The sequence below is a fragment of the Mycteria americana genome, chromosome 17 (assembly GCF_035582795.1).
Source record: "Mycteria americana isolate JAX WOST 10 ecotype Jacksonville Zoo and Gardens chromosome 17, USCA_MyAme_1.0, whole genome shotgun sequence".
In the NCBI taxonomy this organism is placed as follows: domain Eukaryota; kingdom Metazoa; phylum Chordata; class Aves; order Ciconiiformes; family Ciconiidae; genus Mycteria; species Mycteria americana.
Genome location: NC_134381.1, coordinates 1729099 through 1755593, shown reverse-complemented (window position 1 = coordinate 1755593; position 26495 = coordinate 1729099). Strand labels below are relative to the sequence as shown.

At 59.8% G+C, this 26495-nt stretch overlaps 1 protein-coding gene across 13 annotated transcripts in view; it reads left to right on the top strand.

Moving 5' to 3' along the window:
- The window catches only part of EXD3 (exonuclease 3'-5' domain containing 3), a 295945-nt gene that overhangs the window by 253739 nt on the left and 15711 nt on the right, over positions 1-26495 (top strand). For 9 of the 13 annotated variants that reach the window (XM_075519659.1, XM_075519658.1, XM_075519657.1 and 6 more), the window contains 2 exons: positions 8121-8474; positions 8855-9150. The exons of 3 other annotated variants lie outside the window; for them this stretch is intronic. In XM_075519659.1, coding sequence (XP_075375774.1) covers positions 8121-8474; positions 8855-9064 — 564 coding nt within the window. In that variant the 3' untranslated portion in view covers positions 9065-9150. Of the gene's footprint in view, positions 1-8120; positions 9151-26495 lie in introns of those variants that run through there. One more of the 13 variants, XM_075519654.1, reaches the window with a different exon arrangement.

The window sequence follows — 26495 nt, the reverse complement described above, 5'->3', positions numbered from 1 at the left end:
GCTGCCAGTTTGCCCGGAATGACCTCTGTGCCCTACAAACCTAACCCCTTCCTCAAAAAGACAAAAATCCCATTGCCTTGCGCCTCCATCTGTTTAGCGAACAGTTTAACCTGACAAGATTAGCATTTGAGGTCGTCTCTTCTTCTTTTACTTTTTCCCCCCACCGTTTGCAAAGAAAACAGCATTGGATTTAGGACAAAAGCTTGAAACCCCTCATTTGTAAGTAGCACAGCCTTTGGAAACTGTTTTGTTCCAAAGTTATCTGGGGAAAGGGCATGCGAATCCTCCCCTAAAGCAAACAGGAGTCGGCCAAGGGGCTCAGCCCCAGGGAGGATGGAGCGAGAGCCCAGCACCTGCACCGGGCTCTCCCCGCTGTGGGGTCGGGGAGATTTCGTTGGGTTATCCCCCCCGAGGAGGTTTGCGAAGAGAGAGGGTTGCAGTAGCGGGGAGAGGCTGCAGTGGGGTGGCTGGACCAGGAGGGAATCGGGATTCGCGTTCCCTGTTCCCCCATAGACACCCTCCAGCGACGTTTCACCGCACGCCTCCATCCCTGTGGGAAAGCGTGGGGAGCGCGGGCTCATCCCCGGAGGTGATGGATGGAGCCGCGGCAGGAGGACGGTCGTGAAAGAGCAGCGACCATCAGAGCCGAATTAACCTGCGAGGGGACACAAGTGGTTTTTTTGTGTGTGTGTGTGCGTGCTTGTTCCTTAAACACCATCACATCCCACCACGAGCCCCTTCCAGCGGGCTGAGCCGCCCGGCCCCCCGCTGCAGCCCGGCACTGCCCAGAGAGGTGAGGGCCTGAAGAGTCCCCAGGGAATCATTGTCAGGGTGGGGGAAAAAGGTAAAGGGTTTGATTTTCATTCTTTGGGACCGTTTTCCCCTCCCTCATCTCCCGCCTGCCCCCTCCCTTTTCGCCACATTGTGCTGAGCTTGAATCAGACCTTCACAAAGGGGATTAGAGGCCGGTTGCTGATAAATAGCAACGCAGGTTGGAAGCGTGGGAACCAGCCATGGCGCAGCGCGGAGGGACATTCCTGCTCCGGAGGGCCGGGCGGGAGCAAAAGTCCGGGCTAACCCCGGGTCACCCGGGGGACCCAGCGCCTGAGAAGATTTGTTCGGACACTGGCTTTTGTTGTGCACAGTTCCGTGTCAGCCCAGCGTGTCTCTTGCTGCTATTGATGGGGAAGGAAAGCACTATTGTCAGGCGCCCGAGGGCCCCCCTTTCACTCCTGCGCTCTCGGGGTGACGTCAAGGCGGTACGTGGGAACCCGACCGGCCAGCCCGGAGCGGGGCAAGCAGTCCCGGCGATGCTCCACGTCTACCGGCCCACTCGCAAGGCGAGGAGAGATGCTCGAGAGGTCCCCTGCGCACGTTGCCCGCAGGGCCAGGAGCTGTGCTTCCCCCCCTGTAAGCCGTCCCGGCGCTGCCGGGAGAGCCGGGGCCGGGTAGGACAGATGCTCCAGCAGGCAGCTGGGTGGGAACATGGAGGGCTTTTTCTTTCTCTCAGCCCTGGTGTTATCAGTGAAATTTCCCAGAGGGAGGGGGTGAGGCAGGATCATGCCAAAAATTTGTGCCAGGAAACGGCTGCTGGACGAGAGCGCGGCCGCCCGGCCCTGTGAATCCCAGGGGTGTCTGTGGTGTCCGCTCTCGCCCCACCTGGACACCTGCTGATGGGTTGAGCGTTTCCCTCATCCTCAGGCTCTTATTTGCTTACACTGTTTTAATCTCCACCTGGAGACCCTGGGAGAGGTGGGAGAAGGGCCCGGGGCTGGGTCTGACCCACCCCTCACTCCAGCTCCTGCTCCAGCCTCTTTTCGGGAAGAGGACAGGCAGGGAATTTCCCCGATGAAGCGCTGCGGGGTGTGCAGTAAAGCTGTCCTGAGCAGCTAAATGAAGCTCAGCTGCTTTGCATCTGGCACTGAGGCTCGCTACAGCATCGTGGAGCATCTGGGGACAGGCAACGTGCCAAGGAGGGAGCCTGCTGGGAAAATCCCTCCATCCCGCCTCCGGCTTTTCCCCCATGACCTGACAGCGAGGAGCTGCAGGTGACCTTGAATGCTCCAAGCTGCCTGGTCCTGCTCAGGCTCTGCACGTTTCTTCTGCCATCTCAGAAAATGAGCCGAGCACCAAGGTGGGGACTTGCTCCCAGCCCTCGTTTCTCCTCTGAAGCCTGATTTTGCTGCCAAAGGCTCACTGAGAGCTGAGGCTCCAGCACCCCATCCTCCGAGGTCTGCCCAGGGACCACCAGGGCCGGGGTGACTCCAGAGCCGCCCCCAAAAGCTCAAATGAGCCGAAGCTGAACAGTCTAAACAGCCACATCCAAGAGGGACCCACAGGCTTTGTGTCCAGCAGGGAGGCAAACGGGGGAGAGCGACAAATATATTTGCTGCCCCCGGGTCCTCCGGCTGCATCCCGCCACGTCCGAAGGAAAAACAAAAGCTTCCTCTGCGAGCTGGGACTACCCCGGAGAACTGGGGCAGCCCAAGCGGGACAGCGGGAACGTGGCTGCTCTGCCGCCAAGGATGCACGCTGCCCTTCCTGGGAAATCTGTGTGGGCAGCCGTAGCAATATTCCTGGAGGTCACTTGGGAGTCTAGGAGCTGGAAGGGCAGCGCAGCTCTGTTAGGGCAGGGCAGCAGCCAAGTTTTTTTTCAAAGAGCCATGAAAAAAATGGGAATGGCTTCCGAGAAGCAGGATTTTCAGCATGCGCTGGTCTGGGTCCATCCTGGTGGGTGTAAGGAGCAAGTCGCCACCCAGCCGCATTTTCGGGGCCTTGCCTGAAATGCGTCCCTGGCCCCACGTGTGCCTGAGGGCGAGGACCCACCGTGCCGCACGGCATTGCTGCAGCTTGCTCGTGCCCAAGTGCTGAGTCAGCACTTGGCAGGCCTGGGGTGTTCCTGGTGAGCCTGGGAGTGTGCACGGATGTGGGGCAAGGATGGGAATGGGGATGGGGACAGGGATGCTCTCCTGCTCCGAGCAGATGGGATGCTTTCAGACACCCCCCCCTTGGTCAGGTCCCTGCACAAAACCATCCGTGTTGCCTGGGCTCCTCCGGACACCCCCCCCACACCCTGCCTCCTCCTCCTCCTGTGGGTGCAGAGACCCACGGGGTTGCAGGGAGCTGGGGTGGGAACAGCCTGACAGCCGAGTCCTGCGCGTCGCAGTGTTGTCCTGCACTGCTGGCGTGTGCCTGGCTGCTGCACACGCCGCGGGCATGGAGGGGCAACTCTCAGCACCGGGAAGGGGATGGTGCTCTGGGTGAGGATGCTCCTTCCAGCCACTGCCCTTTGGGTGCCTGACCTGCTGCAAAGGCATCTCCTGCACCCTCCGTCAGCCCAGCACCCACCCACCTGCCTCCGAAACCCCGCGGGGCACAGCATCGCCCACCCCCAGGCCAGGCTGAGCCCCCTGGGGTGCTCGGATGAGCCGTCAGGCAGACATTATCTCCAGCCTCTTCCACCACAGCTCACCCCTGCAGACCTGCCGAAGGGACCAGCCGGTCGCTGGCTGCCTTGTGATGGGCTGCTGTTGGATTTTTCTGTAGAAAATAAATAGTCCTGCAACAGGAGCGGATTTTATTATTATTATTATTCCCAGGCTATCAGAGTCACCAACTTAGCCCTGCATAACCGAATACAGCTGTTTCCTGTGCACGCAACAACAGGCCTGACGCTCCGCCGTCCTCCCGGCCGGTTTATTTAAATAGGTAAGATCCGGATTTCCGGAGCGAAACAAACAGCACTGAATGCCTGGACCGCTCCAGCCCTCAACCCTCTGCACCCCGGCGGTGCCCCCGCCGCTGCTCTGAGCCTTCGGTCCCCTTTGGGGTCCCCTCTGCCACCGTGACAGGCAGGGAGACGGTGCTTGTGGAGGTGCTGCCAGTGGCTGGTTTTATGCCTTTATTCCCGTGCCAGGAGAGGGCCAAGGGCAATTGTCCCCTTGTCCCAGAAGACCACATTTCTCTGGCTGGAGTCTTTAAGACATTTGTCTGAGACACGTGAGGACCAGACCTTTCCTTTCCATCAGTGGGATGCTGAGCCCACGTGCCCCTCACCCAGCTCTGCAAACGCTGGCGCTGCGTGTCCCAGGGGAGAAGGGATGCCCTAAGCCTGTCTGCAGTCAGCTAGAAGGATAAATAGTAAATGTGAGGAAAGGAGAGCAGTTGGGATGGTTGGGTTTAGCAGGGAAAGGCAGGCTGGGAGTGTCAGTGCGCGTTAAGACAGACTATCAGGTTTAGCTGGGCTGAGTTTTGTGACCGTTTTGCAGGGGTAAATTAAATTTGGATGGATGTTAACCTTCCGGTTGCTGCAGTCGTGCAAAACAATTCAATTACCAACAGGTGCTAATCGCTTCCTTTTAACGGATGTTCAACATTTGACCAGCCAGAAAGCAAGCTTGAAAACTGGGTCTCCGAGATGCCTCGCTGGGACTTGTGCAGGCACATGGGGCAAAGTCCCCGGGTCTTCCAAATGTCCCCGTGTGGGAGATGTCAGCCAGGATGGACAAGACGGGTGCGTTCTGCTCGGGCACGGATGCCTTCCTCGTGAAGGGGTCGGGTCAGACTGGGAAACGGCTCCATGGATGCCGTCCTGCCAGGGCTCCCCTCGCGCCGTCGTCCCCACCCCACCGTGGGCAGGTTTGCAGCTCCCCATGAACCGAGGCACTCAGCAGCAGCAGCCCCGTGTGCCAGGAGCCACGGCGGCTCTGCCACGGAGCTCAGGGTGCCAGAGCTGCCTGCAGCTGCCTCAGTTCAGAGCCCCCCCTCGCCCCCAAGCATCACTGTTCCCACGGCTCGTCCCTTTGGCTCTTCGCAGAAGAGCCGTTTGGTGGTGTGAAAACTCTTTGCTGTTAATTACTGGCTTTTGGGGTGCAGTTACGTGATGTGGCGATGCTGACATGTCCTGACGCTGTGCGCCCGTGCGGTGCCCGTGCCGGCATTGCACTCACCCCCGCTGCCGCAGCACCACCGGCCCCAGCACAGGCAGCTGAAGCGCCAGGAAACTCTCCGTCTGTTTTGTAGGATTTGGTTGGGGTCACTTGGCTCCCTGGGATGGGTCAGGCTGCCACTGGAGCCCAGCCGTCCCCAGGCCCGATGGCCCTGATGGCACCGTTACCGCTCCCTGTCAGAGCTGGTGCACGCAGTGACGCTGCTCGGCGTGAGCCCGGCTCGGGCCGCGGTCCCTTCCAGTGCCACGGTGGGATGGCAGCGTGGGTGGGTGGTTCCCAGCGACGGCTCGGGTCAGAGCTGCCCCCGGGGCGCGGAGCTGGGCGCCGGCGCGGCTAACGCTGGCAGTGCACGGCTGCCGTGGGGCAGCTCTCGGCCCGCGCTCACGTGGGAGTCCTGGAGTTGGGGTGCTTGACATGAGCCTGTTGCTTTCCCTCTCTTGATCTTTTTTCTTTTTCTTTTTTTTTGTGTCCTTTCCCCTTTTCTTTCTCTTAATTTTCTTTCTATTTTTCTCTTTCTCTTTCTCTCTTTCTTGTTCTCATTCTCTCCCAGCTTTTCACACTACCCAGCTGTGCTCTCTTTGCAGTTCATACCCATCAGGCATCTTGTCTAATGCTGCTCATAAGGACTCACAGCTCTTCAGCAGAGGTATCTCCGTGCCCAGACACCCCGACTTATGTTGTGATAGTGAAGCCTTGTCACCATTAAACCAGAATCCAAAGATAAGCCCTAGCTGGACCATAACCTGCAGGGCTGTTTGCCAGGACGATGGTGAGCTTCCCTCCCACCGGGGCTGGAGGTCGGGCAGGGCAGCCGGGACGGCTCCTTCGGGCTTTAAGGCAGGGGAACCACATCGTCGTCCACGACCAGGAACGCCGGGTCGGCACGGACGTCTGCCTGCGGGGGTAGATGGCTCCCCGTCCCGGCGGGCTGGCTTTGCATCGGCACAAGTTAACGAAGATGAGCTGAGTTTGAGCAAACGTGAACGAGAGCAGGCGTAAGCCCGGCATTGTCTTATTTGCAGGCAGAACCAGAAGAAATCCTGGGGCCTCGATTTCTCTGCAGGCTCCTGGGAGCAGCCAGATTTTGGGGGTCCTGAGCACTTTGCCGGTGACTGCAGAGGTGACAGAGGAGACTGTTCCTCACTCGCCACCCCCCTCCCGGCCAGCAGGGCCTCGCAGGGCAGGCCAGGTTACCAGCCATTTGGTCCCAGCAGTGTTGGGCCGAGTGCTGATGCCGGTGGCCGGTGGCGGGGGCGGCTGCCGCGAGAGGGGAACGATTCGCACCTCCGGGCAGGAGATGAAAGAGCTGCTGGCGCTCGGAGATGAAAGAGCCGGCGGGGCTGTGGCGCGGGGTGAGGACGGGAGGTGAGGGGAAGCCCCGAGAGTTGTTTTTCTTCTCATCTCTGCCGCGCAGCAGGACAGTGGCAGCCAGCGCCGGGCTTTCCCAGGGCCGCGACGGAGCGGGGCCCCGCGCTGAGCCCCACGCCTCAGCGGCAGCGGGACCCGCTGAGAATCCATCAGGACGTTGCATGGAGGAAGGGAGGCTCTGGGGGTGTTTGCCTTAGGAGAAGGGGTGCGGGGGGTGTTCTCGCATGGAGGCAGCCGTGCCGCTCCTGGCCCTGCCCGCGACTGTGCCGGCTGCTTGGGGTCATCCCTGTCACCCAGCGTCAGGTGCCATCACACAGTGGTGACACAGCAGTGACACAGCCTTGGGCGAAGTCTCCATCTCCGTTTTGTGCATGGTGAGGCCGGGGACAGGACTCGGTGGCTTGTCTGAGAGTGGCAGGGGAATGGCAAACCTCGGTGCCCCCAGTCCCTGGGACTGCTGTCCCCAAGCAAGGGCGTTCCCGTGTCACACCATCGCGGTGCGGCATGCGGTGGGAGCCCGGCATGACTGGTGCCCTACCCTGTGCTGTGCCGTCCTGCCGTTGCACGCCCTTTAGCTCAGCCCCGGGGTTCCACGTGCAGGTGCGGATTCGTCTGTGCCGGGACCACCTGGGTGCCCTCCAAGGGGGTGGCTGTGTGTCGGGCTGGTCTTTCAGTGCTTCCTCTGCCGTCTCCACTCAGACTCTGTAATTCAGCAGGGCACACGCAGCACCGAGGCAGGTCCCCTTTTAGCCTGGGGGGATAATAATCTCTCTTTAGCCTTTCCTTTGCCCAAGACTAAAGCTGGAGGAGCAGGAATCCTGAGGGCAGTCAGAGTCACCATGAGCGGAGGGCGTCTCCTGGGCTGCCGAGGATGCTCGGCTTCAGAGGTCCCTGTAACCTTCTGCATTGGTGCAGTTTGTCCCCAATGGCTCACGCAGAGCAGTGAGAGCAGAGGCCAGTGCTCTGGCAGATGGGCACCTACACCTTCCCCAGAAAGCCTGGGACTTGGAGGTTTGGACTTTGACTTGCCTTGGACTTTGAGGCTGAGCCTCCAAGGCCAAATGGCAAGCTGCTCCCCCGCCAAAGACTCTACCTAGGTACCTGAAGAAGACCCATTTTTCAGTTCTATGTATCATTTTTGTAAGCAAGAGCTTGTGCAAGGGCCTGGGCTGTTGCTTTGAGGGGCCTCAACCTTGCAGGTAGCCACGAAATGGGCTGAGCAGGAGAAGCTCCTACCCAGCTGCTCCCTCTGCTCTCCCTGCCAGGGCGAATACCAAGTCTGATGACCCCAGGCTGCTCAGGCAGAGCTCAGAGGGTTTTCTCCTCCAGCCCTGTCCCTGTGCATCCCAGAGCTCTGCCAGTCTGCAGGACCTCCTGGCAGGCTGGCGGTGGCCAGAGGCCCTGACCGGCTACGGCCACAAGCAAAGGACGGTGAGGAAAAGAGCACTGAGCCCCCTGCCATGGCAGGTGGGGACCAGCAAGGCTTCGGGGACTCGCAGAGAGTGTTGGGTGAGAATGCTGATGGAGCCAAAGAGGTTTCCAGCTTGGCGTCTGCATGACCCGGACTGCAATGCGCTCATCATTGCATGGACTGAACTGAAAAATGGGGGGGGGCAATCACTTGTTTCACCTTAAAATGTTGTGTTTGAAGTTAATTTGCATTGCCTCAGGGTGGCTTGGTTGGTTCTGAACCTCTTTGAAATAACTGGGTTCAGGCAGACCTCAGGCGGGGGAAGCAGAAAGTCCGGAGCCGTCCTCTAAACCCGTCTCTCCGTTTGTGTCTTCTGGCTGGTCTCCCGGCAGGTCCGGGGCTGCTGCCCACCCCGGGGACAAGTGCGCTTGCTCGGACGACGCTGCACATCTCCCACGCTGGACCCACTCGATGTGTGGAGCTGGGGAGGAGCTCCGGGGAGCCGGGCTGGGCTGAAGGCGCTGGACAAACCCTCCTGGCTGCTCCTCTCTCACAGCTGCAGCAAGTTTGACAGTGCTCTGCCAACCCCTCCTTGGAGAGCACCACCCTCTTCAGGACCTGTGGCATTCGGGTGGCACCGGGAAGCCCGGGGACGCTGGCCAGGGCGAGGAGGATCCCAACTCAGTGCTGTGCCTCTCCTCTGCACCAGCTCTCCCTCCTCCTGCCTTGGCCGCGCTGGCTGCTGGGTAAGGATTGGTTCTCACCTTGCACAAAACTTAACACCCATGGCCCTGGTTCGATCTGTGGCTCAAAGGTACTTCTGAACTGCGGACAGGCGGTGGTAACTCACCCGCGTGCTCATCTCCGCTACACGGACACGTGTGTGCAGAGGTGCTGCCGCGGTCAGTGCCACCGTGGTGGGCAGGCTTCACCCTTGCTGCCACAAGTGCCGAGGCACCTGTGTCGAGCGATGAACTAAACCTGCCGCCGGGTTTCCCAGCCCGTCTGCTGGACACTAGGAGTGAACCAAGAGTTTTTTGAAACCGGCCCAGAAACGCACTGGGAGACAGCCTGCATTTATCGTGCTTCTGCTTCCCCCTGAATTCCAGTCCTCTGACACGTTTAGATCAAACCTGATGACCCAAATCTGACTGCAGCAACTGAGAAGAAAAGTGACCTTCTGAAAAGAGCAGCTGAGCCGGCCCAGGAGAGCAGCCGCGTGTGCTTTGGGCCACCCTGGGCCGCTGCACCCAGCCGTGCCACGGAGAGGAGCAGCCAGGCAGCACCGAAACGTTTCACCAGTTTTAATTCAATTACTTTGCAAAACAGCGTGTAGCACCGCTGACACCTTCACAGCATCCCGTGGCAGCAGAACAGCTCTGGAAGCTGTTGATGGTGGCCTGTGCGAAACAGCTTAGTGGGCTCGGGCCAGGATCTAATAAACATGTGTGTGCAATGCAAAAACCACCTGCCTCTTTGCAACGGGACCCGCCGACAGAGCTGGCTGAGCAGAGGAGAGCATCCCTGCCCCACACCGGGGCGCTGGGGACGGGCCAGCGGCTAGTTGGGGAACTGGAAAAGTCCCCCAGCCCTTAGGGACAGGCAGGTTGTGGGGTCAGGGAGGGAGCTGCCTTCACAGCCGACTGCAGGTCCCAATAGGGAAAGGGAAAGGAAAAAAATGGGCACGCATCCCTCCTTCCTCCTGCTTTCCTCGTTAGAAGTGTGGAGCTGGTCGAGGCTGCAAGGTGGCAAGTGAATCTGGAATTTGTGGGGTCTCGCAGCCATGCGGGAAGGCAGGGATGTGTCCCCAGGTGTGGGACTCTTCAGGCATTCAGCACCCGCAGTGGCCCTGGGCACCTCTCAGTCCCACTTCCCCAAGCTGTCAAAGGTCTCCAGCCAAAAATGGGGCAGGGCAGATATTTTTTAAGTGAAGAAAACAGGAAAACTGTTTATTTCAAGATCTCTCCTCTAGCCCCTTCTTTTGTCAGCATCAAGCAGCTGTGATAGGCAGAAGCTCAAATTGTCGCCCCAGGCAGGTCTCATTTAATTAAAAGCCTGAGCAAGGAGGATGTTACCCCAACTGTTCATCTTCTCAGGCAACGTCTGCCAACGTCTGGAGCAGGGAGATGTGCTCTGTGGTGATGCACATCCCATCCCTGCAGCTGCCATGTTTCCCAGGGCGGCCATCACCCGCCGTGCTCAGTGCTCTTAAAATCTGGCTGCTCTAGATGCTGACCTGGGGCCCCAGATGTTGTCCAGATGGGTTTTTCCATGGCCCGGTGATGCTTTCCCAGCCTCGCTTCCCACCTTTCAGGGTAGCCTGAAGAGCAGTGGGAGTTTCAGATCTTGCAAATCCCAACACGCTTTGGTCAACGGTGTGGGAAGAACCAGCCTGAGCCCTGCAAACTGCTTGGAGGGAGCCTGGGGTGAGCTGCAGCAGCTCCAGTGGCCGAAGGGGGTCTGCTGGCCCAGGGACCCCTGTCTAGGGGACAGCCAGGGCAGCGTGCCCTGAGGGGGAAGGGCTCCCTGCAGCATAAACCCCAGGGGAGGGAGTCCCCCTCGCACCCCTACCCACAGCCCCATCCATCCCTCCCCAGCGGGGAACAGGCAAGGGGGACCCCAGCCACCCTGGGGGCTGGAAGAAGGCCCCCTCTCCCCGGGGGGCTTCCCCTGCTCCACCCCCCCAGGGCTGCGTGCCCGGCTGCCCCCGCTCACGGAGCCCCTTCCTCCCCGCGGGGCTCGGCAGGGTCTGCGTGGAGCCGGCAGGGATGGCTGGCCCCAGAGCCCCCGCTAAGTGCTTGTGGAGTTGGGTTTTTTTCCACTCCTGGGAACCAAGCGTCAGCTTTTGTTGGCGAACAGACCGTAGCTTTCATGTGAAAAGGTTAGTACAGTATGTTAGTTCCTAATGAGGGGATAATAGAGTCTGATTCTCACACCCTGGGGACTGCGAGGTGACAGCAGCACGGGAGAAGGGTATTTAACACCTTCGCCCTGGGAACCTTTTCCCTTCGCAGCCAGAGTCCCCCGGCCTTGCCAAGAGCAGGGAGGAGGAGGAGGAGTGTGGTGCAGCGCCTTTGTCCCCACTTCCCTCTCGTGCCCCGATCCCATCCCATCGGCACACGCGTCCTTGCAGCGGGGACAGCCGGCAGAAGAGCCCGCGAAACGGTCGGCCAGTCAGTCAGGATCTGGTCCCCCATCACCGTGTCAAAATCTCCCCAGCCGTGGGCAGTGGGGAGGCTGTGGGTCACGGTGCCTGGTGGGGATGCAGACCCAGGGGCCGGGTGTGCGGGGAGGTGGGGGTGAGCCCCCTTGGCGTGTGCGCTGCCCGGATGATGGGTGCCCTCAGTCTGCGTCCCCGTGGCTGTCACCTCCCTCGCTGCCTTGCAGCCATGTCTGTGCCAGAACTGGGGCTCACGGTGCCACCCGGGGCATCCTCAGTGGACCAGGATTTGGGGGCGAACATGTCCTGCAAAGCCCGGGCAGCGCAGCCCAGCCCAGGTGCCGCGCAGGGAGGATTTAAGGGCCCCGCTGCCCTGCCTTGCTTTTCCTGGAAAAATCAAGATTCCTTCCTAAATCCAGCCTTCCACCCCGTCCTGCTGCAGTGGCTTAGGAGAGGGATGAGCCCTGTGAGTGCGTGGCACCTGGGGACAGCCCTGCGCCTGGCCGTGGCCCCTCCAGGGCTGTCAGCCATCCGCAGCCACGTGCATCCCAGGACAGGTACCAGATGCAGGTCGATGTTGCCATTTTCTCGGGGGTAACAGCATCCAGCAAGGGCAGTCCAGGGTGAGGTTTCGCAGGGGCAACCGCCTGCCTGGTGGCAGGAGCCGCAGCGCATGGAGCATGCTGCTGCTGCTTTTCTAACTGCGGGGGCCCGAGCTGGATTAACCCCCCGGCTGCTGTATTTATGAAGGGAGTTCAATTCAGACTGCCCGTGCGGGGAGCTGGAATGTCCTCGGAGCAGGAGAGACCAGTTTTGCCAAATTCCACCCCCACAGGATGCCAAATTACAAGTGTCATCGCCTGGGCTGTCACTCTGCTCCGAGCCTTTCAGGGCAAGACACCTTCCCACTACTTAGCAATCTTAGAAACGGCAGATTTTTGTAGTAACCCTTTCCTGGGTGACCTGTTTCTTACTGAGGTTGCACGTGGGAAACCGCCAGCTTGCAAGTCCCCAGCGAGCCGGAGCCGCCTGTCCTTGGTTTGCTGCTCCCGCTGGGGCGAGTGATGCTGCAAAGCAGCAGCTGAGCTCAGCACCGCCGTGTCCCCTCCACATGGCTGGGTCACACATCAGAGGTGGGGTACGGGGTTTTGGGGGTATGGTCTGTGCCTGCTAGAAACAAGGTGCTGAGGAATTACCACAACTAATGGCCAAAGTCTGTGTTTAATAACGTGGGGAGGGCTGGCGCCTGCGGCGCTCGCCAGGCTTTGCCAGCTCGCCATGGCTGTACCCATCCTGGGCATGCAGGTGATGCACGAGGGGGGTCTTCAAGCTGCCGTGCCCCTCTCTGCTCACGTAGGGTGGCTGAGCCCCACCTCACTCCTGGCAGCGCCTGGCTTCATTGCTCGGCTCTTTTGTGCTGTTTTCTTTCTCCTTCATTCTTTAAAATAGCAGGATGCCAACTCCAGCCTCACCGGGTTTTTCGACAGCACCGCTTGAAGGGTGTGTGCCCCGGTTCCCGCATCTCGGTTAGTGGTCACACCAAGCTGGTGGCAATGCCTCCCTGTCCTCCCCGGCGGTGCACGGTCCCACAGGCACGCTGGGTGAGTGGCAAACCCCTCTCGGGGAATCGGGGCCGGGCTGTCCTCTGCTCCCCAGAAAACCCAGAGGAAAGCAAAGGGTGGGATTTTGGAAGGAGAAAGGCTTTGGTTGGATCTTTCTGCAGGGACCCCTGCATCCCAAGGCTGGTCATCTCCTCCAGCCTGGTGAGCTTTGGAGATTTCTGGGTCAAACAAAAGTGTAGGAGCACCTCTGCTTCCCCAAGGGCACAGAAAAGGGGCTGAAGCCCAATTTTCCTGCCCAGATGTGGAGGAGGCTGTGGGGCGTGGGATGGGGGAGGTTGGGAAAGCAGTTACTTAAGACCAACAGAAATGTCACAGCGAAGTGTGATGATGGTCAGAGCCTGCAGGTCAGCATCACAAAGCACCTGAAGAATGAGAATCCAACATTTTGGATTCTCTGGAGCGGGGGAGCCGAACCCGCTCCCCTCTGGAGCGGGGGAGCCGAACCGTGGTCCAGGTGTGGGGAGGGGAACCAGTGGCCCCAGGGACTGGCCATGAGAGTGATGAAGTTTGGGAAGAATTTGCTTTACTGAAATAGGGGCTTTGAGGTCCAGAAACGTACCAGGTCTCAAGGCAGAGCCTGTGGGCTGTGCTATACGGCTGCTGTAGGCATCATGTTAAATACTTCTAGGATGGTGGGTTGGAGAGGCACAGACCTTGCCTAAGGCGCAGACGCATATGGGCAAGGCAGTCGTGGTCCCTTTTCATCGGTGGGCAGTTTCTGGTTCGTAAAGGCCGGATTTGGGGCTATCGCGGAGCAGCTATCTCCTGGCTCTCCTTTGCAAACACCGCCTCTTCCTTCTCCAGGCCGTGCTCCCTTGGCTGCGGCCCCGGCGGGCACAGGGGCTCCCAGGTCCCATGGTGGGGAGCGGGCAGAAGTGCCAGCGGCTGCCGGTGGTGGCATTGCCCGCGGTGCACCCGGCTGCACGGCTCCTTCTCGGATTGCTCCAGCCTGGCCCTGTCCTCCAGAGAGAGGAGCAGCAAGTGGTCCCCTTGCTGGCCCGAAGGCGGGTGGATGGGAGCAGGTTGCCCACGCTGGTACATGGGTTTGCACCATCCCTGGGCCCAAGGGGCATCTTTCTAGGTCAACCTGCGCAAGCCTGTTTGCACCAGAGGAGATGTTTTCCAGCTGAGATAGCCTGGGCCTGAGAAGCAGACATTCCCTTGCTTGAGTGTGCTGAAATGTTTAATTAGAGTTTAACAGCAGCCTGGGAAAAAGGTGTCTTGTCATATTTCTGGGCTGCGTTTTGTTGTTGAACTGCTAGCCCTGTATGAGCACAGCCGAGGGAGACCTGCCGCACAATGAGCCCTTTATGTGCCTCTCCCCGCGGCTCGCCCCGACCCTGAACTTTCCCATTAGCTGTTGGCACGGTGCCCTCACGCATGTGCCCAGGAGGGAGCCGGGACAGCGCCGGGATGGGAGCGCAGAGCAACGCAATGGCTTTTCCTCTGGTTTTCGGGTTGGTGTTGCAGGAGAGGGGACGGTGTGGGGTGTCTGGAGGAGAGGACATCCCACCAGCTGCACTTGGATGTTCGGATGAGCCCAAGGTGCCCTGCTCTGAAGCAGGCTCCAGTGTGTGGCTACAGGGATGCAGCGCGATGGTCGTGCATGTGGCAGGATGCTGGGGTGCAGCAGGATGGCACCTGAGGACACAGCACACACCTGTGAGGGACCCTCACCCAAGTGTTTCTGAAGATGCTGCCCACGTAGATCAGAGGTTTCATTTCTCGGACCCCAGCAGGATTCAGACCTCAGTCCCATCCCTCTGCCCTGCACTGGGAAGGGAAGATGCTGAGCCCTGCGCGGCTGGAGGAGCCAGCGAGGCTGCAGGACAGGATCCTCAGCCCTCTCCATCACCCCCTGGGCACCTGGGTGGACCCTGGAGAGTGCAGCCGCCCTCCCGAGGGAGCTGGGAGGAATGTGAGGAATGGAGCACACACCTTCCTTCCCCAACTTCGCCTCCACAAAGAGCTCATCAGCATTTTCCATGCGCACCTATTTTTTTCTGTGGGGTGAAATTAAAGTTTTGCTGTCACTTGCCTGCTGGTGTCCGGTTCATTAGCGACAGAGCAAAGCCAGGTTTGGTGGGGTTGGATTGCTCCTCTTGCTATCTGTCCCAGCTTTCTCTCCTCTAGTTGGCCACTGAAACAGTAGAGAGCAAATCCCTTGGGTCCAGCAAAAGTCTAAAAAAGTGCCACATGTTTATGTGTATATTATTACCTCTTTTTACCTTTTTTTTGCATGACACGAGCATGCAATGCTCTAGAAAGCTCCCTGCTGCGGTGAGAAGACGTGGAGGTGTTGGGGCCCCCCAGGAACACGCCTGTCTCTCTGTGGTGACCTCACATGTCACCAACACGCTGGGGTCACGTTAGCACGTCTGGGAGGTGTCGGGCTGGGAACGTGGGGAATTGGTGCATGAGGTCTCTTGGGGTTTCTCTTTGCTCCAGCAGCAGTGGCTCGTCCCCTAGTCTGTCCCCAGGGGCTTCCCTCTTGTAGGTCGCAGTTAGCAGCTTGCATGGCTTCTTTCTGGGACTGTTGGGGGGGGGGATTCTTTTGGAGAAGTCCTGCAAGAGCTGGTGTTTTCCCTTGAGATGAGATGCTCAAAGGAGATGGTGCTCCCAGTGAGCTCCTCTGCGCTGGAAATGCTGGCAGAGCCCAGCCGCGCAGCTTCGTGCTCTGCTCCCCCATGGGATGAGCTGTACCACCAAGATTGCATTGGATGGTGAGAGCCTTCCAAAGGTGCTTGGCACCAGCCTGGTCCTCACCAAAATCCCAGCTTTGCCCACCTTTGTTCTACCAAAGTTTTCTCAGTAAGTTTGTGGCCTCTGTGGCAGCACGTGGCCCATTCACAGTGTGTCCCACAGCCGTACTGGTCCGCCTTCAGTCCCAGAGGTGACCAGCCTTGGTCCTAGCCCCGCCAGGGGTTGTCTAGAGAGAAGGACGCTGGCAGGATTGATTGGGAATGTGGTTCTGGGTGTTAAAACTGCTCCCCATTTGCCCGTATTTTCCTCTGACCTCCTCCAGACATGCAGGCACTGCGGGCAGAGGCTGACGCCTTTGCTCAGAGGCTGGTAGGTGATGCCATGGAGAAGCTGTGGGGACCTCCTGCTCATCCTCCAAGCATGGTGACAGGGATGAACTGCAGTGGCGACCATCCCAGACTGCCTGGGAGGATTTTGCAGAGGGACCGACTGTCACCAAATTCACTGGCAAGACATGGTGACATCCACACATTTCCGTGGTGACAACCTGGCCGAGCCGTATGACCAGCAGCACCATCATCCTCTCCATTGCTGCTCCATTTGTCAGGAAGCTTCCCCAGCCCTGGTGGCCCTCCAAGATGAGCAGGGTCTGCACCGGGAATTACTTTCTCCCCAACAGCCTTGGCCTGTGTTTGAGCTAATGCAGGCCAGAGTATGGGATTTTTATGCTCTCCACGAGGACGAGAGCGAGTCTCGACTCACAGCAGGGAAGATTCAAGTTAGATCTTGAGCTGCGTGGAGAGCAAAGCTTGGGGAGGCTGGGTGTCTCCATCAGCGGAGGCTGTTAGGAACGACGGACAGCTCACGGGTAGGTCTGCTCCTGACCTGGGGTCTCTGATGATGTGGTGGCCCTCCACATCTGGAACATCTGGACAGCTGCTGCCTCCATGGAGAGGTGGGCACTTGAGCACTGCTGAGCTCTGTCTGGGCTGGGACCAAGGAAAGAAGCCCTGCCTGGAGGTCTGCAGGGCTGTCAGAGACCAGCCCTGACGCTGGTGAGGGACAGCCAAGGCTGAGACATGGCTTCTGCATTTTTCCCCCTGCTGATGGCAGGGGGGGAGCGCCCAGCCCCGGTCTAGGGACCCGCGTGGGGTGAAAATGCCCATGACGTGGGATGAACCTGCAAGAGCACCCACCAGCCTCAGGTACATTTCAGCATGGTTTGCATGGGGGAAGGATCTGGCCCTCATGGGCTGCAGCCCCTTCATGCTGGCAAGTGTTTGCTGATGGGGTCCCTGCAACCTTCTCCCCAGCATCCTGGAGGTTGAACATGGGTTCAAAGAGGCTGGTGTCTTCTCTTGGAGGGGCTTTGGGAGCCACAGGGCTGCTGGCCAGGACAGGGTCAGGGTGCTCAGCAGTGGAGGTGGCTTCTCTGAGCAGGAGCAAGGAGCTGCTGCGCATTTGTTCTTGCCAGTGAGTGGAAATCAAAAGTCGCCAGGAGAGACGCGGGGGACAGCACTGTGACAATGGCACCCTGGAAATAAGGTGACCTCGGGAGAGGCGAATCTACCTGGGCCCCCAGAGATTTATGTGCGATGGAGAGCATGTTCCAACTTCATTGTAACAGTAATGGCAAGAACTGCATTTGCAAAGGCAAATATTTGCTCCATCTCCCCACCTCCGGCCCTGGGAGAGCCTGTGAGGGGCATCCCTGCCACCACCCACTTCCCACCAGGGTGGAGCGTGCGGTGTCCCTCCCGTCCCGCCTGGGAATGGTGACCGAGCGAAACAAAGGGGAAATAGGGGCCCCTTGCTCTGCTCTGCTCCCGAAACCCCCCTCTCAGGACCAGCACCCCGGCCCTGGGTCGTGGCAGGCTCTGCCCAAGATGGGGTCACGGTTTCATTTTCCAGACCCACCGAGCAGCTCCACCCTCCATGGGGTGCTGGGCACCGTGGCCATGCAGGCAGGGGCGCTGAGATGGGCGGATAAGCCCACGGCGCGTGCAAAGTGCCCAGCGCCGAGGGAAGGGGCAGCATCCAGCCCAAAGGCATCCCAGCTCGGAGGCCAGAGCCCAAAGACGGAGCCACCGTGGGGGCCCCGGCTCTGTGGAGCTCCCTGGGGAGCGTGGCTGCTGCTGGCACGGCAGCTGCGTGGCAGCTGCGTGCGAGTGAGAAGCCACATCCGCTGGGCCGGGCCGTGGCACGCTGGGGCGGCTGCCGGCTCCCGGCACACCTGCAGCAAGACGCCGTGCAAACAAACCTGCCGCACCGTGGGCTTGCAGGCAGGGGCTGCCCGCGCCCTCCAAGCGCTCCTCCTCCTCGCCGGCTGCCTGCACGCCACTGCCCACTGCCCACTGCCCCAGGGCCGCTGGCTGCCCCACAGGAACCTCAGCTCGGGGTCGTTCCCACCGGGGCTGGTGGGCAGCGCGAGGGTGGCACGCTCCTTGCCAGCCACGCGGCACCTCCCGAGCCGCAGCTTGTTCCCAGAGCCCTCCTTGGCCAAGCAAGGGTTTTGCAGCCCTTTTGTACTCTGTCAGGGTAGGATCTGGCCTTCATGCCCAGCTCTTTCCGTACCCTCTTTGTGCCCGGGTGGTGACAGTTTTTGGAGCAGTCCCACACTCACGAGGACCACCCCAAGGCGAGAAACGGCGCCAAGCTCTGTGTGAGGTTCTCGCCAGGCTCTTGGGCTGCTGCCGTAGGTTACCCAAAGACGCCAGGATAAATCAGCGGCCCGTGTTCTGGGGACACCGTCTGTCCTGCAGTGGTGCAGGCTGAGCTGGGGAGCCGCACGCCCTCCCCCAGCACCAGCAGTGCAGCCAGCCTGGCCGGGGAGGCTGGTGGGTGCAGGGAGCTGCTGCAGGAGCAGCCTACCGGGAACAGCATCGCCGTCGCGGTGGGCTCAGGGTCCTGGGTGCGCAATCTTGTGCCAAACATGTCCAGGGTATCACCTGTCAAACATCACGCAGAGCTGAGAAGCAGGATGGAAACCTCTGCCATCAGCGGGAGCCCTGCGGGAGGTAATTTCCCCGCCGTCCCCAGCATCACTCCTTCCCCTTCTGTTCTGCAGAATGTCAAATCTGCTTTCAACAATTTTCCGCCCGCGCGCGGGTGTGTTTGCCGCTGCCCGAGCCCTGCGCGGCTGCAGCTCTGGGCTGGAATTGGCGTTTCAGACTGTCCTGTGCGTGGGATCGGGGAGCCCTGGGCTGGGAGGTCTCCACCAAGATGCTGCCAGAGCTTTGCTCCTTTTCTCGTCACTGCCACTGGGTGTGACAGAAACGGGTTTGCTTAAGGGCTGTCTGTGCTCATCATGGTTTTTTGATGTAGGGCTGAGCAGAAGCACAGGGCACAGGTTTGGGTTTGCTCTTATGGGGCCACTGGAAGGCTGCTGTCTGCTCAACTGCTCCCCAGAAGTAAAAAAAAAAAGTTGCAAACCCTTTGGTTGGGGGAAAAAAGAGAATGAGTCAAAAGGACTGGATGGGTTTTGCTAAATCCAAGAGGAGAATGCTGTTAGGAGTGACAAGGGGACTCGGAAGGGGGCTGAGGGGAGACGTGACTTCTCTGGTGATGAGCTCTAAGAAGGGTTACGCAGGGAAATGGTCTTGGCGTTGGGATGCAGGGCGGGTATTGGCAGAGCAAGAGAGCCCGGAGCGAACACGTGAGGCAGCAGTGAATGAACTGGAGAGCGTCTAGCTAGTAATGCTTCTCAAGGTGGAAAGGCAGAGCACGAGGGAAATGAGAGGGCAGGGAGGAGCTTGGTGCTGAATACACGTGGAAGTGGTTGGAGTGGGGGTGATCAGTGTGGAGGTGATGGGAGTGGGGTGACCACACTGGGGGTGATGGGAGTGGGGCTGATGGGCGTGGGGCTGGTTGGAGTGGGGTGATCAGATTGGACATGGTGGGAGTGACGCGACCAGACTGGAGGTGGCTGGTGTGGAGGTGATGAGAGCAGGGTGACCAGACTGGAGGTGATGGGAATGGGGCTGATGGGTGTGGGGTGACCAGACTGGAGGTGGTGGGGGTGGAAGACAAAGCCTCCGTCAGGGGGTTGGTGCTGCCCAGACGAGAGGAGCAGCCGCTCTGCAGGGGACCCTCCAAAGCACAGGCAGGAGTGAAGCAAAGCGGCGCTGAGCTAGCAAACGCCCGGAGCCTCCCAGGTCCTCGGGAGCTCCCTTCCCACGCTGCCGAGGATGCCACTGCCCTTTCAGCATCTTCATCTCAGAGTGAGGAGGAGGAGCTGATCCTGGCAGGTCAGCTGGGCATGGGGGTTCTGCCACCCGCGGTCCTGCCCTGCTGGGGAAGCTCTGCCGCCACGTGGGTCACGCATGGCGATGGGCCGTGCAAGCACCGTGCCTGGTTGGGTTTCTCCTGGACTTGGTGGACGGTAACATGCAAACGAAGACGCAAAGTGCATCCCTCCCTCAGGCTGCTGGCGAGCTGCCCGAGAGGCCCCGTGGTGTTGTGAATGTGGTATCTCTGCCTTAGGAGCTTTTCTTTCTTTATTAAACTAAAGGCTGGCTTTGGATGTCAGGGGTCCGGGGCTTGTCTCGACGCATGTCCAGGGCAGTTGCACCACAGCTGATTTTTACAGGCTCCCGACCAGCGGTGCCGGGAGCCTGGACCAGTTGCAGGACCTTGTTAAGCGCTGAGATCGGCACGCGTGGGACCCCAGGGCAGCTTTTACTGCTCCAGCCATCGGGGCTGGCGAGACACCCCTGGCTGTGACTTGAACCCAAAAACCTCTGCCTGCCCTGCACAGTCATCCTGTGCTGCTCCCTGCCAGGTATTTAGGGAATCTGGGGCCCCGTGTGCCGCTGGCAGAGGGGCGCAGGCTGGAGAGCTGACGCAGGGCGCTGGGAACCCAGCTGCAGCGCTCCGAGGGCTCGCGAGTGTGTCAAAGCAGAAAAATGTGCTGGGAACAGCTTTGCCCTCCCTCTCTTTGGCTCCTCCTGCGCACACCGAGTGAGTCCAAGTCCCTGTGCAGGCAGGGAGTGCTGCCTCCTCGCCGGGCTGCTGCCCCCGGCCCCGCCGGGGTGGGCAGGGAGGTATTTGGAGGGTGCTGAGAACTGTTTGGCTCGTGGCAGGCAGAGCGCAGGCTGGCGGGGAGCCCTGCCTGCTCCCCCCAGCTGTGCTCCACGGCGGAGGACTGGGAGGACGGATCCAGCTCAGCCCGCTGGAAGGCTGTGGCTTGTTCCTGGAGGGGGGGACCGCGGGGAGCAGGTCTGGGGGCAGTCAGACTCGTCTGCGGAGCTGGGGCTGGAGGGAATTGAAATCCTCAGGTGCAGGAAAGTCCCTGCACCTCATGGTGAGGAACGTGATGGTGGTTTTGATTTTAGCAGAGTTTAAGCTCTGCTTCAAAACGAAAGCATCCGGCCCTCCCGGCTGTGGGGAGCACAACCCCCTGGCACATCCCAACCACCACCACGCAGCCGAGGGGCCGGATCCAGCACCCGCGGCTGTGTCCGGGGCAGGGAACCAGCCACTGGACCATGCTGGAGCTGGCTTATCTACTCGGGCTTTCCCCACCTTCAACCGATCCATCCCACAGCCCGAGGGTTTGCTGCTGGGGTGTGCTGCCCGGGGGGCACAGACGGACATCCCGCAGGTGGGATCTGGGGAGGTGAGAGGGTGCATGCGTGGCCATTTCCCCAAGGGCACACATTTGCTGTGGGGTGGCCGGGCAGGCCCACGCTGGCCCACAGGCAGGGGCTGCGATTGGTTTTTTACATCTGTAAAATACCGTGTTCCCTTCCTCCCCCCACCACGGCCAAGCTGGCAGCAGCACCACTTCCCTGGCGGGCACCTGCCCGGGACCCGCATCCCACCCACGCTCGGCCCCGGGGAGCCTGGCCGGCAGCACAGCCCAGCTCTGCTGCCCTTCGGGGGTGAGCCCAGCCTGGGGTGAGCTCCTGCCCAGAAGTGAGCCCCTCTTGGGGATAAGCCCCACCTGGGGATGAGCTCAGTCTGGGGGTGAGCCCAGCCTGGGGATAAGCCCAGCCTGGCAGTGAGCCCAGCACGGCAGTGAGCTCTGCCTGGGGGTGAGCCCAGCCTGGGGGCTAATCTCAGGATGGGGGCTAATCCCATCCTCGGGTCTAATCTCAGGCCAGTTGCTGATCCCAGCCTCGATGCTGAGCCCAGCTTGGGTGCTGAGCCCAGCTGAGTTAAACCAGGGTGCTGAGCCCAGTTCAAATGCTAAACCCAGCCCAGCTCAGCCTGGGTGCTAAGCCCAGCCTGGGGCTGAGCCCTGCCAGACCCAGACTGGAGGAAAGCTCCTGTGCCTTGCTCTGTCCGTCGCCGTGGGGTAGGTGACAGCCCAGCGCGGCTGCGGGACGCACGCCCAGGATCAGGGGTTCCCCCCAAACCCGCTGTGTCGGAGCCAGCCCGGGCCCGGCCGCCGCGGGCAGCAGCGCGGGCAGCAGCGCGGGCAGCAGCGCGGGCAGCAGCGCAGGCAGCAGTGCGGGCAGGCATCCTCCCCGGCTGCCCGCAGCCCCTGGGGCAGGGCACGGTGCCCGCCGGCGCAGGCCCATAATGCCCGTCTTGTTCTGCAGGCTGGGAGCGCACGGGGTGAGCTTCCCTGCCCCCTCCGGCCCGTTCCCAGCCTATTCTACCTTATGTGTAGGAACTGGTTTTTCTTCCTGGGCTATTGTTTCCGCTGGATTGGTTAGATTGCTCCAGGCCTTGCTCAGATTTCCTTTCTCACGCTTTTTTTTTTTTTTTTTTTTTTATATTCCCGTTTTCTGCTGCAGCGTCTATTCTCGCCCCAATTAAAGCAGCAGGCGCTGCCCGGCGGGATGGGGGGGTCTCGCCTCCTCCCGGCTCTGCCCCGATGCTCACTGTGATTGCCCAGGACGAGGGGCCGGGCTCCAAAATCATGTTTCTGTGCTGGGGAGCCTGCTCCTGGGCCGGTAAAGGCAATCTCTGCCCTGGACAACCTGCCGGCTACACAAGCTTCTCAGGCTCAAGCTGCTCAAGTTTCCATTTTTCTGCAGCTACGTCCACTAAACGAATTTTTTTTGCTTTAGTAAATAAAAAGCAATGGGTCTGGTGCAGCCCTACAGTCTTAGGCCTGGCTCCCGCAGAGCACCATGCAGGGTGGGATTGCAGGGGTTACCCCGGGGTGCTGAGCCGGGGGGCACCACGTCACCTCCAGCCCAGCTCCTTCCCGCGATGCTGCTCCCTGAGACCAAGCTCATCCTGCTGAGCCTCAACTGCTGCTCGGGGGGATGAATCCAGACCCTCCTGGGCCAGTCCTACCCCTGTGGGATGGATTTAAGGCCAGGCTTGAGAAGGGACACCTGCATCTGGCCACTGACCCGGGTAGTGGCATGGTGAGCACGCGAGAGGGCTGCTCTGTGTCTCCAGAGGGTTAGCTGTGATGAAGTGTTCCCAGCCTCAGCACGGCTGGAGGAGAGGGGAGTCTGGCCTGCAGAGAGCCATGTCCTCCGGGCATGGCTCTGCTCCCCAGCTCCTTCCCTCCTGCCACGCCACACCACAGACCAGGCAGAGGTCCAGGCGGGATGTCCTGGTGCCTCAGAAGATGCTGCCCTCTACCAGGAGGTCTGGCACGCCGACAGGGAAAGGCAGGTAGCGCTCAGATGGTATCTGGCTCCAGCTGGGGAAGGCAGCGCATCCCCCGGGGGCCTCCGCATTGCACCGCGGGCAGGCTTGGGTTCCCAGATAAAAATAGAAGCTGAAACATGAGCCCAACTTCCCCGGCCGCTGCCATCGCCACCCAGCTCTGCCTCTGCCCGCACACCCACACACCTCTTGGCCATCCCGGGGGCACCAGCCCGTGCCACCCCCGGGAGTCCCTGGGGAGGGTGGAGGAGGAGGCAGCGGGGATGCAGGTGAGGATGCTCATGGACCAGATGGCCATGGAGGAGCAGAGCCGTGCAGCCACCTGGCCCAGGGTGGCCTCAGCCACTTGTACAGGGCTGAAAACTGCCCTGGGGAAAAGCAGAGAGCTTTGGGGGCACAGCTTCCAGCCAAACACGGCTTCAAGGGCTCAGTACGGGGCAAGGGGAGAAGCTCTGACGTACATTACACAGATGGTCCCAGGACCTCAACCAGAGGAGGGACAGCTGCCAGGGAAAGCCAGAAGCAGAAGTAAGGGTAGCTGTTGGCTTAATAAGTAATAAAGATCCTTTCCTAAAGCTTGTCTAGCACCGGGAGCGGAGGACGGAGCCCCCAGTACGGCTGCATGTTCAGCCGGGAGGAGGGTTCAGCAATGGAGCTGGGGCTTCATGTGCAGCACTCTGGTTTCGTGGGACCTGGGTCAGGCAGGAAGCTCAGCTTCCAGCATGGCCAGCGTGCATTTGGGTAACAAAGAGCAGTGCCGTGCCTGACTGTTAATGATCTGAGTGTTGGACTCATCTACAGAAAGAAAAGCTTCAGTCCTTTGCAGGTTCCAGGGCTCTGACTCTCACGATCAGGAAATGTATCTCCATGACCCTTTCCATTTCTGGTGCCAAAATGAAATGCTCCTGAAGGTCAGGAGGATGCTTGGTAGCCAGATTTCCACATGCATTTTAGTTTTTGGGTGCAACCCTTTCGAATATGAGTCCAGGAGGGGTTAACCCCCACCCCAGAGGTGGATACGAAGCACATCTATGCAGGCAGGAAGGCAGCATGCTGGCACAGGGCTGGAGGAGTGGAGGCACCGGCAGCTGGGCAGAGAGGAGGGTGGGAAGGGACTGCTCGCCCACCGGCCCCCGGCAGCTCCTGGCACAGAGCTCACCCTAAAATGAAGGCTTCGGGGATGCTGCGTAACCTCATTATAAAGCAGTTATTACTGGTTTGGCTTTGTTATTAAACTTGTTGCAAGTGCTGGGAGCCTGTCCCAGAGCAGCACCCCTCTGTGCTGGGTGCTGTATAAACAGGGCTTGCGGCTATGGTGAAGGTTGGGTCAAGGGTGCTGTGGCAGCTCCAGCGTTTTGGAGGGGCTCAGCCCCTATCTGTGCAGCTCATGGCCCAGCTGGGAGGAAAAATGAGCAAGTGAGACTTGAGACGGCTGAAAGGCAGCTGGAGGAGACAGAGGGACCCGACTGGAGCGCCTTCTGGAGGGATGTGTGTGGCGGGAGCGGGGGCTTGAGCATCTTTTTTTTTTTCCCCTGGGAAAATCAGCTTTGCATGTGGCTTTAGGTGTAATGTCGGGTGAGATTCTCATCACTGCAAAGGCCTTGAGGTACCGAAAAGGGCTTTCGGTGTCACTGACGATTAGGCGCCGACTACCCAAGGCAGCATGACGGAGAGGCGGCAGCGGGATGGGGTTTGTGGTTAGGGACCTGCAGCCGTCTGCGCGGCACTCGAGGGAGCGCGTGTGCACCGAGAGGAGCAAGAAGCAGAGATCACCAGACCCTGGTCCCATCCCTGCTGGATGCTGAGCCCACTCCGGCAGCCTACGTGCATTGTCGGGGATGTGCTTGTGTTTCTCCTCTCCCCCCATCCCCGCCCTCCTTCAGGGGAGCTGATGGACCCCCCCCAACCCAAAAAATCACATCCGTTTCTCTCGCTTGGAGCAGCTGCAAACTGGCAGGTGAAAATGGAGAGGGGGGGTGCCCCGACAAGGAGGCAGCGGGAGCTGGGGTGCCCCGAAAGGGAGCCAGCGGGAGCTGGGGTGCCCGCGGAGCCTCCGGGGCTCCATCACCTCTGACTTCCCGTTCTTGCTATCTCCCCAATCGCGTCAGCAGAGGAGCTCCGTTAACACTAATCTGCCCGTTTCAGCGCCCAGTGGTTCGTGCTCCCAGACAAGAGGCCCTTCTAGCTGTCAGGTGAGCCTTTCCCAGAGCTTATGCAAATGATACTAATTAAAGGCATTCTTATCTGTTCGATTTCCCACACCTTTTGCCTTCGAGGGGGATAGAAAACTTCATGTTTTAACTCCGTATTTCATGGCAGTCAGAAGGACTGCCTAGGGAAAGCGTTGGGAAATGCAGCGGGTCACTCCTGATGAGAAGAGCTGGCTTATGCAAGTGTTGAAACACTTTATTATGCATGAGAAACCTTCCAGAAACGGATGACTAATAGCAAAGCGGGAGCAGAGAAAGCAGTGGGAACGCCGTACCAGGCTGGCATGGGATCCCATGTCATCTTACCAGCTTAGCAGGGTTGGGCTAGGTCAGCACTTGCCTAAGAGACCTCTCAGAGTACCTGGCTGGCGATGAGGGAAGTGATGTTAATGATTCAATAAACAGAGCCCTTCCCTCTTTGTGAACCAAAACGCCCCTGTACGATGCCAAGAACTCACCAGCAGCCCCGTATTTCCACCAGCAGCATGTTACTTAGCTCGGATGGCCATAAAAATACCGGTGCTCATGGTGCAGGCAGGTCTGGTGGGGGATGCATGGGCTGCATTCCCATGTGGGACCATCACAGTCCATCTCCCGGCACAGCTCTCGCCGTGTTGTTGGCAGACAGGGCTGCCCAGGTTTTGGTGGCCGCTCAAGACTGTTGTGTGCAGCAAGAGCCATTGCTCCCTGGAAGGACCAGGCTAACGCACCCATGCATCTCATCTGCTGCGTGGGTGGGTTTGCCGGTACCCAAGGACAGACGTTAGACCATTTGTAAGAGAGCAGGAGCAGCAATGTGCACGTTTACGATTCCCAGATAAGAAGGTCAATGAGAAAAGCTCTTGGCATAAAGGGGAAGGGAAACAGCCTGGTCAGCTGCTTTCTGAAAATCCCCTTGGAGGTGCAGCCGTCCCAGGGGCCTGGCTCGCCGCCGCTCTGCACTGAGAGGTGGCCTTTGCACCCGCAGGGTGTGGGAAGCTCTGGCGGGTCGAATTGCTGAGGTTTCTGCTCTTTGTGCAAGGACCTTGAAGGCACTGCAGGGCAGAGAGGAATCCAGCCCACAGCGTTGCTGGAGGAAGAGGAGAGTGTCTGAAGGTCAAAGCTTTGAGTGCAGCAAGGAGGAGCTGGAGGCTTGGGAAAAGTGTGTGGAAATATACACGTGGGCAGATGAGCACGATCCACTCCTGACTTGTGTTTGGAATTTGCCAGGTTGTTACCTGGTTTTCTTTCACTGTCCTTCCCACCATCTCCCTCCTTTCTGGGCACTGTCTGCTTTGGGTGATGGGCAGGAGATCTGCTGGAGGCAGACCTGCCTATCTGCAATGCCTGGGCTTGGAGGCTGCACGCAGGCAGCCTATGCTGGGGAGATAGCTGGCTGAGCCTGAACATCCTGCATGCCCGTTCTGGGGAGATTTCTAGTCTCGGTAAGTCCCTGAAAGAAACTCTCGGATGCTCAAGGACTGTGGTTTCACAACCAAAATGAGAGTTGCAACCTCC